The sequence below is a fragment of the Vulpes vulpes genome, chromosome 11 (assembly GCF_048418805.1).
Source record: "Vulpes vulpes isolate BD-2025 chromosome 11, VulVul3, whole genome shotgun sequence".
Lineage (NCBI taxonomy): Eukaryota > Metazoa > Chordata > Mammalia > Carnivora > Canidae > Vulpes > Vulpes vulpes.
Genome location: NC_132790.1, coordinates 58,557,006 through 58,570,568, shown reverse-complemented (window position 1 = coordinate 58,570,568; position 13,563 = coordinate 58,557,006). Strand labels below are relative to the sequence as shown.

At 44.3% G+C, this 13,563-nt stretch overlaps 1 protein-coding gene across 24 annotated transcripts in view; it reads right to left on the bottom strand.

The window, feature by feature from the left end:
* The window catches only part of DLEC1 (DLEC1 cilia and flagella associated protein), a 77,077-nt gene extending 67,531 nt beyond the window's left edge, over window positions 1-9,546 (bottom strand). For 16 of the 24 annotated variants that reach the window (XR_011995221.1, XR_011995222.1, XM_026001012.2 and 13 more), the window contains exons 1-2: window positions 8,736-9,546; window positions 7,558-7,708 (exon numbers count right to left, since the gene is read on the bottom strand). Coding sequence is in view for 21 of the 24 variants with exons in the window: in XM_026001012.2 (XP_025856797.2) it covers window positions 7,558-7,708; window positions 8,736-9,134 (550 nt within the window). In the remaining 3 variants the exon portion in view is untranslated. The remainder of the gene's footprint in view (window positions 1-7,557; window positions 7,709-8,735) is intronic. The other 8 variants (XM_072726465.1, XM_072726468.1, XM_026001015.2 and 5 more) reach the window with 2 other exon arrangements.
* Between the last annotated feature and the right edge of the window lie 4,017 nt (window positions 9,547-13,563).

Genomic DNA, 13,563 nt, shown 5'->3' with positions numbered 1-13,563 from the left:
CCATTAAACAGACCAACACACACACGTGGGAGTCCCAGAGGAGGACACAGAAAGGGACACAGAGAACACTGTGAAATAATGGCTAAAGACTTTCCAACCTGGATAAAATACATGAGTATGACTATCCAAGCAGCTCAATGAACTGTAAGAGGAACTCAGAGACTCACGCAGAAACACATTACGATCAAACTTCTAACAGACACATTGAGGGAATCTTGACCACAGCAAGAAAGAAGTCACTTATCAGTACAAGGGACCCTCAACAAGGATGCCAACAGATTTCTAAGAACTTTGGAGATCAGAAAGCAGTGGGCCAATGTATTCAAAATGCTAGAAGAAGAAAACTGTCAATCAAGAATCCTATATCCAGTAAAACTGTCCTTTAAAAGTAAGGAGGAAATTAAGACACTCCCAGTTAAGCAAAGCTGAGGGTGTCTGTTACCACTAGACCTGCCTGCAAGAAATGCTGAAGGGAGTACTGCAAAGTGAAATGAAAGGAAGCTAGACAATAACTTGAAGCTGTATGGAGAAATGAAGATCTCAAAAAAGGTAAATCCATGGGAAATCATGAAAGTTTTCTACAAGATTTAAGAGACCATCATTTAAAGAAAAAAAAAAAAAGTACTAGCCTAAATGCTAGTATTATAGTAACTTCAGTTTATAACTCCAAGTCTTGTTTTCTACATAATTTAAAGAAACAAAGGCATTTAAAAGAATTGTTAGTTTATATATCTAGGCACACAACATATAAAGATGTAATTCTGTCACAGCTAATTTTATGACATCGACAACCTAACATAACAGGGTGGGGATGGAGATGTAAAGAAGCAGAGTTTTTGTATGTTAAGCTGGTATAAATTCAAATTAGAGTGTTATAACTTTAGGTTGCTAAATGTAATCCCTATCACAAACTATGGCTGGTTTCTTTGTAACCACAAAGAAACCAGCCATAGAATATACACAAAAGAAATTAAAAAGGAACTTAAACATTTCACACACACACACACACACAAACTCACTCAATACAAAGGAAGACAGCAATGCAGGAAATAAGAGATAAAAGATCTATAAGGCATATAGAAAAAACTGACAGAAGTCCCTCCTTATCAAAGTAATTACTTTAAAGTGTAAATAGATTAAACTTCTCAATCAAATGACAGATTGGAAGAATGGCTAAAAAGACACAATCCAACTATATGCTGCCTATAATTGACTCACTTTAGATCCAAGACACAAATAGAGTGTAAGTGAAATGATGAAAAAAGATATTCCAAATAGTAACCAAAAAGTAACTGATAGTATTCCATGCAAAAACACCAAAAGGAGTAGCTATTCTAATATCAAACAAAATAGGCTTTAAAATCAAAAGGTTCCAAGACACAAAGAAGGATATTATATATTAATAAGAGGTTCAATACAAGGAGATGTAATCATTATAAACATTTAGACACTTAGTGACAGGTCATCAAAATAATGAAGCAAAAATTGACAGAACTGAGGGGAGAATTAGTTCTACAATACCAATTGGAGACTTCAGTATCCCTTTTACAATAATGAATAGAAAAACCAGACAGAAGATAAGTAAGGAAACAGAGGACCTGAAAAACACAATAGACCAATTGCATCTAACAGACACAGGCATAAATCCTAAACAAAAGCAGCTTAACTTTCTTCTCCAGTGCACATGGGACATTTCCCAGATCATATGTAAGGCCACAAATTGAGTCTCAGTAGATTTTAAAGGACAGATATCATACAAAGTATCTTCTCTGACAACAATGTCAGAATTCAGTAACAAGAGGAAACTGGAAAATTCACTAAATAGTGGAAATTAAACAATACACTTTTAAACAACCAATGGATCAAAGAAGAAATCACTATGGAATTAACAAATACTTAGAGAAAGTAAGTATTTCTTTGAGAAATGAGAAAACTTATAGCTATGAATACATTTGAAAACAAGAAAGATCTTAAATCAATAGACTTTAGAACTTAAGGAACTAGAAGAACTCAACCCAAAGCTATTAAAGAAACAACAAAGATTAGAAAATAGAGAACAGAAAAAAAAAAAAACAGAGAAAATCAATGAACCTAAAAGTTAGTTCTTCAGAAAAATCAACAAAACTGATCAACTAAGAGAAAGAGAAGACCCAGATAAATTAAAATCAAACATGAAAGTGGTGATGTTACTACCAATTCCACAGAAATAAAAAGGATTCTAAGAGAGTATTAGGAACAATTCTACATCAACAAATTGGAAAACAGATAAAATGGAGAAATGCTACAAATACGAAACCTACAAAGACAAAAATCCCAGAGAAATAGAAAATCTGAATTGACCTATAACTAGTAAGGAGATTGAATCAGTAATCAAAAGTCTCCCCCACCCCACAAAACAATGTCCTGGACCTGATGGTTTTACTGGTGAATTCTACCAAACACTTAAAGAATTAGTACCAATTCTTCTTAAGTTTAAAAAAATGGAGTAGGAGGGAACACTTACTACCTCATTCTATAAGGCCAGCATTACCCTGCTACCAAAGCCAGACAGAGACACTACCAAAAAACTACAGATCAATATCTCTTATGAACCTCAGTGCAAAAATTCTCAACAAAATACTACCAAACTGAATCTAGTAGCAGCTTATTGAATGGATTAGACACCATGACCAAGTGAGAGCTACTCTTGGAATACAAGGGTAGTTCAACATATGAAAACTGATCAAAAAAAAAAAAAAGAAAGAAAACTGATCAGTGTGATACATCACATTAATGGAATAAAGGAGAAAATCATATGATCATCTGAACTGATGCAGAAATAACATTAAACAAAATTCAACACCCTTTCATGATAAAAAACACTAAAAAAGCTAGGACTCAGAGGAAACTACTTCAACATAATAAAAGCCACAGATGGAGAACCAATAGCAAACATCATTCTCAATGGTAAAAGACTAAAAGCTTTTCCCCCTAAGATCCAGGAATGAGGCAAGGTGTCTGCTTCTACCATTTCTAGTCAGCACAACGTTGGAGGTTTGAACTAATGCAATTAGTCAAGAAAGAAAAAGGAATCCAAATTGGAAAGGAAGAAGTAAAATTATGTGTTTGCAGATGATATGATCTTATATGCAGAAAACTCTAAAGGTCCCACACAAAAAAAAAACCCTATTAGAATAAATGAATCCACAAAATAGCAGGACACTAAGTCAACATGCAAAACTCAGTTGCATTTCTATTCATTAACAATAAACAATCTGGAAAGGAAATTATGGAAACAATTCCATTTAAAATAGCATCAAAAAGAATAAAATACTTAAAAAGTTAACTAAAAAGGTGAAAGACCTTTACAATGAAAAGTACAAAACACTGCTGAAAGAAATTAAAGATGATAAAAATAAATGGAAACATATTCTATGCTCATGGATTAGAAGGCTTTTTTTTTTTAAGATTTTATTTAGGGGCACCTGGGTGCGGCCCAGTGGTTAAGCATCTGCCTTTGATCCCAGGGTCCTGGGATCCAGCCTGGGAGTCAGGCTCCCTGCTTAGTGGGGTGCCTGCTTCTCTCTCTCTCTCTCCCACTCCCCCTGCTTGTACACACACTCTATCAAATAAATAAATCTTTAAGAGATTTTAAGATCTTTAAAATCTTTAAGAAAGAGCACAAGCTAGGGGGCCGGCAGGGGGAGGAGCAGAGGAGAACCAGACTCCCCACTGAGCAGGAAGCCTGAGGTGAGGCTGGATTCCAGGACCCTGAGATCATGACCTGAGCTGAAGGCAGATGCTTAGCCCACTGAGCCACCCAGACACCACCAGTCAAATAATTTTTGACAAGGATGCCAAGAGCATTCAATGAGGAAAGAACAGTCTTTTCATCAAATGATGCTAGGGGAAATGGATATCCTCAAGCAAAAGAAAGAAGTTGGACTTTTATCTAACACCATATAAAATGTCATATCAAAATGAGTCAAAGACCTTTGCCTTTCTCTTTCTCTGATTTACTGCCCTTAGCATTATACTCTCTAGGTCTATCCAGGTTGCTGCAAATGGCAAGATCCATGCTTTTTATGGCTGAGTGATATTCCACTGTATTTAGGTACCTCTTTATCCATCCATCTATTGATGGACATTTGGGCCCTTTCATATCTTGGCTGTTGTAAATAATGCTACAATAAGCATTTGATTTCACTCATGTGGAATTTCAGAAACAAAATAAATGAACAAAGAAAAAAAGACAAATAAAAAGTGACTCTTAAATACAGAGAACAAACTGGTGGTTGCCAAATGGGAAGTGGGTGGGGGGATGAGTGAAATGAAGGGGATTAAGAGTACACTTAACTGTGAGTCACTGCATCACCTAGTCTGACTTCATGCCAAAGGGAGTTAAAGTAATTTCACCACTTCTAGCTCATGGACTTAATGAGGCACCTATAGTGTTACTCAATAGGAAACTATTTGCATCTTGAGATAAGTATTTCATTGTGTGCAATTGTCTTAAGTGCTGCAGCATGTCTTAGCCTCCCTGACCTGTGGTGTACGAAAAGCCAGAAGCAAACCTTCCCCCTTCACTGGAACACCAGAGATGCTTCCAAATATTTCTGCATGCCCACTAGGTGGATAGCGCTGCCCCAAGGTGAGAACTACTGAAGACACTCTAAGGTTAAGTATATCCTTCCCTACCCAAAAAACTCAAACCTATATCTCTCCTTATTTGGATAGTGTATCAGCCACCCCAAGAGTATAAATTCCATTTTGACTAAAAGGTCTCCACTTCTTACTAGCTGAGTGACCTTGAACAAGGCAGCGAAACTTATGGAGCCTTGGTTCCATCTGTATAATAGAGCAGTAAGCTCTAGTGCAGAGGCAAGTGTTCTCTCCTGACTTTCCTCTGGCTCTACTCCCTTTCCTCATGGCTTGGAGAACACAGGGAGATCACTGCCTAATTTACCTGCCACAAGGTTAATGAGCCAGGATGTGTAAAGAAATGAAGTCAGTAGGGAGAGGTTGAGTCCAGCTTTAGCATAATTATCTTTGATGACGCAAATGGAGAGGTAGCTGCTAGTCTGCCAGCAGGACATGTAGGTGGCTTTCCAGTTTTGTAATTGAGAGTGTTCTTCACCCTGGAGCTTAACACCATTTGCTTTTACTAAACACAAAATATGGGTCTTGGCTGTTCTGGAACATCTTGTACATTAAGATCCTTTAAGAATTTGTAGAAGCTAGTTCCATTAAGCACAAAAATATATTTACTGCAAACAGAACACACTCAATTTCTTAAAAAAAAAAAAAAGAGGGGTACACTTATGGTGATGAGCACTAAAATTGTTGAATCATTACATTATACACCTGAAGATAATATAACACTGAGGGTTAATTATACTTCAGTTCAAAGACCTAAAACAATAAAACTCTTAGAAGAAAATATAGGGCCAAAGCTTCACGGCATTGGATTTGACAATGATTTCTTGGATATGATACCAAGGCACAGGCAAAAATTCCAAAAATGATTTAAAAATGGGTTTGAAAGGACATGTCTCCAAAGAATATATACAAATGGCCATAAGTATGTGAAAAGATGCTCAACATCACTAATTAGCAGGGAAGTGCAAATCAAAACTACAGTAAAATACCATCTCACACTCACTAGAATAGCCACTATCAAAAAAAAAAAAAAAACAAAACAAAACAGAAAATAACAAGTGTTGGCAAGGATATGGAGAAATGGAAATCCTGGTGCAATGTTGGTGGGCATGTGAAAATGTTACAGCCACTGTGGCAAGCAGTATAGTGGTTCCTCAAAAAATTAAAAATAGAACTACTATATAACCCAGCAATTCCCCTTTTGGGTATACACCCAAAAGAATTGAAAGCAGGGTCTCAAAGAGATAACTGTACACTCTTGGTCAGAGCAGCATTATTCATGATAGCCAAACTGTGGAAGCAACCCAAGCGGCCACCAATGGATTGGATAAGCAAAATGTGGTAAATACAACAGAATACTACTTAGTCGTAAAAAGGAAGGAAATTTTGACACATGCTACAACATGGGTGAACCCTGAGGACATCATGTTAAGTGAAATAAGCCACGGGCAGCCCTGGGTGGCTCAGCGGTTTAGCGCCGCCTCCAGCCCGGGGTGTGATCCTGGAGTCCTGGGATCGAGTTCCACGTCATTGGGTTCCCTGCATGGAGCCTGCTTCTCCCTCTGCCTGTGTCTGTGCGCCCCCCCTCATGAATAAATAAACAAAATTAAAAAAAAAAAAAGAAATAAGCCAGTCACAAAGACAAATACTATATGACTCTACTTCTATGAGGTACTTAGAGTAGTCTAAATTGGACAGAGAGAAAGCAGAATGGTGATTGCCAGGGGCTGGGTAAGGGGAAAGGGAAATTATTGTTTAATGGGTACAGAGTTTTCGTTTTGCAAAATGAAAAGAGGCCCAGAGATGGAGGGTAAAGATGTTCATATGATATTATGCATGTACTTAATACCACTGATCTGTACACTTAAGTATAGGTAGGATGGTAAATTTTCTGAGTATTTTAACACAGTAAAAAAAATTGGGGGAGGGATTCCTGAGTGGCTCAGTGGCTGAGCATCTGCCTTTGGATCAGGTTGTGATGCCAGGATCCTGGGATCAAGTCCCACATTGGGCTCCCCATAGGCAGCCTGCTTCTCCCTCTGCCTATGTCTCTGCCTCTATGTGTCTCTCATGAGTAAATAAATAAAATCTTTTAAGAAAAAATTGAGGGAGAAAAGCACACCTGTCAATAACATGAAAGACCATTATGGAATGTAAAGTCACAGGAATAAAAGGCACAGCATAAGGAATGCTGTCAATGACACTGTGATAATGAGGTGGTAAGCATAGCATAATGTCTAAACTCATCAAATCACTAAGTTGTACACATGAAACTAATGTAATATGCGCGTCAAGTGTACTCAAGAACGAAATTTTTTAAAGAGGTTGAGAGAAAGAGGAGGGGCAGAGAGAGACGGGCTCTTAAGCAGGCTCCATGCCCAGCAGAGAGCCCGACACATGGCTCTATCCCACAACCCTGAGATCATGACCTGAACCAAAATAAAGAGTCAGATGGTTAACTGGCGGAACCACCCTGGTGCCCCAGACAAGACATTTTTTTAAAGAACATGAAAGACAAGAAAAGATAAAGGAATTCTTCCAAACTAAAGACTCAAAAAATGGGTCTTGACAATCAAATGCAACATGACTTCCTAGACAGAGTCCTGGACCAGAGAAGAGAAACAGCCACTATAGGACAGCTACTTAAATCTGAACAGGACCTGTGAATTGTAGGTTAATGTTGCACAGATGCTGATTTTTAGGCTTGAGGGGTTGTATGCTGGTTACACAGTAGAGAGTCCCTGTTTTGGAGACATGCAATGTTAGACTGTTTTGTGGTAATTAAACATCACATCACATCTGCAATTTGATCTCCAAATCTCAGAAAAAGACTAGAGAGTGGACAATGGAGCAAACATTGTAATATATTAACAGCTGGGGAATCAGGTGAAGGGCATGTTGGAAGTTCTTTATACATACCTGGAGGCACCGTGATGAAATTCTCAAGGACATGCACTTTGGCCTGTTGCATGATCCGTTCTTTCTCTGCAAGAGCCCGGGCACGGGCCTGAATGATATGTCTCTCCAACATTTCAACTTCATCCAGTCGCTGCTTATAGACCTCCCGAATCTGGCAGGTAGACCATAAAATGCACAGAAATATGATGAGATCACAGTTTTACTCAACCCTCCCCCATCCCCGAGCATCAGGCTTCCTGTGAAGCACAGAAGAACAGTCACAGAACTATGGAGACCATCTGGTCCAACCAGATGGTCCAACCTAACTGTGAAAACTGAAACCCACAGAGGGAAATGGCTTAAAGGTCTCATAGTAAAGTCAGGAGCAGAGCCAAGCCTGAAACTCTGCCTCCTGCCTTCACAGCTGCCACCCAAACTCTGAAATAGCAAACACAAGTTAGCATACCACCCCTGGTAGACAGAGACGCACCACCCAGATGCCCTTCCAAGGAAGGCCTTACTACCTACCTAGCAGCAGGGAGTGTAATGAACAGCCTCCAGCTGTCAGTCCCCTTAAGTTTACCACAGCTGCTAGAAAGTGCTCACCTGAGACTCCCTTTAAGGGATTCCTCAGCAGTGTGGACAGCAGTCGGACTGAGCAGAGAGCATCCAAGTCAGCTGCCTTCCTCCTTGCACAGATGAGGAAGCAGTTGCCTTCCAGAGACTGGGCATGCTTCCTCAAATCTGGGCATAAATGCCTCGGTTACGATTGTGGTTTGTGATACAAAGACAGGCACCCCAGAAGGGGTGACTTTTAGCTTTATCATCCGTCTCCAGGGAACAATAACTTTAGCTATCTGCCCCAGTCCTTTTATTTACATATGCAATATATGTGTGTATGCACGGAGAGAACTGAGGGCGGGTAGGTGCCACAGACTAGGAGGTGCCTTCTACGTGTGTTTATATAAACGTGCGAACAGAGCGCCCGTCCGCCAGACTGTCGAACACACTGCGACCTGGACTTCGCGCTTTCCTAGCGGCACCCCCAGGGCCTGGCTCCCGGCACGTGCCGGCACTCGTGGAGCCGCTGAGTCCTGCGGGGGCCGGCCTCTCTGGGGGTGCGCTCCGGCTCCACCACGCTGTCCGCGGACCCTGGGGAGCACCTGCGGGGAGCGCGCGGGGCTCCGGGGCCGCCTTACCCGCTGCAGCTCGTCCACGAATTCCTCGTGGCGCGCATCCTCGCTGCCGCGGGCCTTGATCAAGCTCGCGCTCAGGTCCTCGCCGACCACCTCGTTCGTGTACAAGTTGCGGAAGACGCCGGTGAGCAGGTGCGAGATGTCCTGGGTGCGCAGCGAGGTGGGGCGCAGACGCAGCAAGTGCGGCTCCGGGAGCGGCTGGAGCGTCGGGGGCCCCACGCGGCGGGCCCGGCTCCCGAAGCCGTAGTGGAAGGCCTCGGAGTAGGCTAAGGAGGGCAGCCGGGCGGACTCGCTGGGGCTGCGGACCCGGGCCACGGGCGACGTCGGCGTCCAGGTCGCTCCCCCGAGAGCGCAGGACCCGGACTCGCCCGACTGCGGGGCTTCGGCTCCGCCCGTCTCCATGGCAACCGGGACGCCGCTAGCTGCTCGCCGCCCTTCCGCTTCCGGCGGGGCCGCTTCCGCTCGGCCTCCCCGCGGGGGCCCTCGTGCCCTCGTGGCGGTCTGCTCGCGTCGCGTCTCTTGTGACGGCGAGCCGGGGTGGTGCACGGGGAGCGTGGCCCGCAGCCCCGCCAGGCAGCCGGCTTGCAGAACCGGGCCGCTCCCTTCTCCGCCCGTCCATTCTCGGGTTCGTGAAGCGGTCGTCCGCTCCTGTACTCCTCATTGTGTAGATTCTATTTCAGGTCTGCGCTAGGAGCTGGCGAGAGCAAAGGAGGTAGAATGCTGCTTCTGCCCTCGTTCGTGTGCGGGTGTGAGAGAGGCAGACAGACCGACAGACCTAGACCCGGACGCCAGGGTTGTGAGCGGGGAGGGAATCGGAAAACGTGGTGGACTAGTGGGTGAAGCCCAAGGTTGGAAGTAAGTGTCGGTGGTCACGGAGCCACGAAGCACAGGAACTTAATCATCTTACAGAGGGAGCGTGAACAGTGGCTTTTTGGACCAAGTGAAGACCAGGCAGAGTTTTTTTTTTATGATAGTCACAGAGAGAGAGAGAGAGGCAGAGACACAGGCAGAGGGAGAAGCAGGCTCCATGCACCGGGAGCCCGACGTGGGATTCGATCCCGGGTCTCCAGGATCGCGCCCCGGGCCAAAGGCAGGCGCCAAACCGCTGCGCCACCCGGGGATCCCTGTTTTGTTTTTTAATCACCATCATTAGTCATCAAGGAAGTGGAAATTAACACCACAAGCACGATACCACTACACACTTAGTAGAATGTCATGAAGTTAAATAAATGTACCAAATGAGTGCTGGTTACGATGTGGAGAAACCCCAATTGTCACGTTGCCATGGGGATACCAACAAGCACAGCCCGGCTGGAAAGCGGTGGTCTGGCAGTTTCTTAGAAGGTGACACACACAGCAGGCCCGCTCCTAGGTATTTTCCCAGGGGAAATGAAAACTTAGGTGCACACAAAACCCTGTACCCAAATGTTTATGGCGGCTTTATTCATCATCACCAAAACCTAGAAAAAACCCACATGTTCTAACCACTGGTTAAAGGATAAATTGTAGTACATCTGTTCAACAAATGCTCTCAGCAATAAAGAAGAAACAGAATATTGGTACATACAACAGCAGAGATGAGTATCAAATGCATTATGCAGGTAGAAGAAACCATTCTCAAAAGGCTATATACATAATGATTCCATTTTTTAAGGACATTCTGGAAATGCAAAACACAAAACACATCGAGGAGCCTTGGGGGCTCAGTCTGTGAAACATCAGACTCTTGGTGCCAGCTCAGGTATTGATCTCAGGGTCATAAGTTCAAGTCCCATGTTGGTTCCATGCTATACATGGAGCCAATTTAAAACAAAATAAACACACAAAACAGAAAACCAATCAGTGGTTGCCAGGAGCTGGTTATGGAAGCTAGTGTTGGCTCCCAAGGAGCCTGAGGAAATTTTGGGGGGTGAAGGAGCTATTCTTTATTGTGGTGGTGGTTACACAACTCTATGAATTTGTCAAACCTCACAGGACCATAAAGGATGTAGTTTGCTGTATACAAACTACACTCCAGTTTTTTTAAACAGTGAAGGAAAAAGAAGAGAATGAGTAGGAATAAGAGGAGGAAAAAGGGCATTCTGGGCACAGGGAACCATTGTATAAGAATGGGGTGAGAGCAGTGCATATAGGAAGAAATGAAAGAAGTTCAGGAGTGGAGTTTCAGAGTTTGAGCAGGAGGAATGAAGCTGAGAGGTGAGGGCCAGATCATAAGCAGGTTTGTAGGCAACATTTAAAAAAAATATTTATTTATTCATGAGAGAGTCAGAGAGAGAGGCAAAGACATAGGCAGAGGGAGACGCCAGCTCCTGAGATGGGACTCGATCCCAGAATCCTGGGATCATGACCTGAGCCAAAGACAGACAACCCACCATGTGGAAATAAATGGGAACTTAAACTTTAATCTGAGTAAAGGGCCACCAAGGGTCTTCAGCGAGGCATGTGTTCTACTAAGATCACTCTGGTTGCCTCAAAAGAACAGACTGGAGGGAGGAGGCAAGAGGTGTCAGGGTGATGGATTAGGAAACTAGTGCAAAGGTTAGAAAAGAGATGGATTAGGAGCTTGGGTTGGGGGGAGGAACTGATTGGAGACCTGAATTCACAAAGCCTGCTGATTCATAATGGAAGTGAGAAGAGGAGCCCAGAATGACCCCCAAATGCCTGTGTGTGCAACCAGGGGAGGAATTATCTCCCCTGAAATGAGAGAAAGAACCAGGCTTGTCCAGGCCAGCCCCTTGACATCACATGGACTGTCATCATTGGCACACTATGGTGTCTGCTTGCACCTGCTTTTTCCTCCTGGGATGAGCAGGCTTGTCTTCTCTAAACCCACTTCCTGAGATGAGCCCCAGGATGTTTGCCACTGACCTGGGCCACTTCCACTTCTTTTGGGTGGGCCTGTCTCCCTCGTCTCATCTGTCCTTTCCAGCACCTTTCCAGTCCTCAGAGAGGACCCTACTCTGGCTCTCTCCCCAACTGTCCCCTTCTCCACAGAATGAGAAGACCGAAGAGACACGCCCAGCGTCCACCCTTCAAGTACCTGGGACACAGGAATGATTTGCTCAAACATCCTGAGGCCATTGACAAGTCCTGGGCAGGCCTCTTTTTAAATCTTTCCTCTCTTAAAGCAGTGGAACAGTCTGGGGGAGTCTCCATTTTTCAGGTATTAGGAGTAGGCCAGCTGAAACCAGGGGGTCTCAGGAGCAGCTTTTGTGGGGGCTCCCAGGCCTCCTTCCCTGTCTTGGGGAGAGACAGGAGAGTGGATTCTTGCTGTCACTTTTGGCCTCCTCGTGCTGCCTCCAGATAGCCTTGGGTCAGTCACAGGGAGAGGTCTGCATCAGCCCAGGAGAAGTCTCCCGTTTTTCTGTGACCCCTCCTACCCTCTGGCTTCAGCCCCCTTGTTCTGTCCAGGCTGAGGTCTCCGGCAACCATTCAGGGCCTCCGCAGTGGCGGCCCCTCCTCTGTCCTGGTCATCCGGGGCTTCTCAACAGTCCTGCAGCCACCTCCTTTTTTTTTTTTTCTTTTTTAAGATTTTATTTATTTATTCATGAGAGGCACAGAGAGAGAGAGAGAGAGGCAGGGACACAGGCAGAGGAAGAAGCAGGGTCCATGCAGGGAGCCCGACATGGGACCTGATCCAGGGTCTCCAGGATCACGCCCTGGGCCGAAGGGGACGCCAAACAGCTGGGCCACCGGGGCTGCCCTGCCTCCTCCTCTCTTGCCTTGCTCCTTCCTCTCCTCTGTGCCCCTTCCCCACCCGCGTGTCTCTGCCTGCTGCCAGTCTCTCTCTGTCTGATCAGCTGGATCCATCCTCCATTCTGCCTCCAGACTATGAAATGAATGGTTCAAACCCTGCACCAGAAACAAAGGGCCAAAGGGCTTGAGCCACATTTACGTCCACTCTCCAGCTTCCTCCTCCAGGCGGACCTCTTAGCACAAAGGGAGTCCCTGGAGCCTCCTTCTTCATTTACTAACCTATTCTGCTGACTCGAATGTGTGTGTGTGTGTGTGTGTGCGCGTGTGTGTGTGTGTGTGTGTTTAAAACAGATGCAAGACAACCCACCATGTGGAAATAAAGTGATTTAACCACGTGCCTACTAATGAACTTCACCTTGTACATGTTTTTGTATGTAACGTATAGATAAGATGACAGGATTAGATAATAAGATAATATCATGGAATTAAAATTGCTTAGCCAAAGGGTATGTACTTATTAATATTTGAGATATTGCCACATAGCCCTCCAGAAAGATGATCTCAGAGCAGACTCCCACCAGCATTCTGTGAGAGCATGGCGGATATTTTTCACATGTTTTCAACCATATCCCAAGTTTTATATACAGCCCGCATCTCCCTCCAAAACTGTATTTGTGCATCCATCATATACTTGACATCTCACCTCAACAGCCTGAAGGCATCTCAAACGTATATGTCCAGAATAGAGCAGCTGCTCCTCCTCAGCCTTCCCCCATTTCAATTACTGGGAACTCCTTCCTCAGTGGCCCAGCCAAATACCCAGAGCCTTGACTCCTCTGTTTTTCTCAAGCAGCCCCCACCAGTAACTCTTGCTGGCTATCCCATCAGAATATATCCAGCATCCTACTACTTCTCATGACCTCCACTCCTACCCCCAAGGTCTGAGCCACCACCTGCCTCACTTGGATTCCTACAAGAGCCTCCTCGCCAAGCTCCCTGTTTCAAGCCTTGTCCCTCCACGATACTTCTTTCTGCAGCCAGAGTGATTCTTTTCTTTTTTCTTGAGGGGGGTGGGGAGGGACAGAGGGAGAGGGAGAGAGAGAATTTTAGGTAGACTCCATGTCCAGTGCAGAAC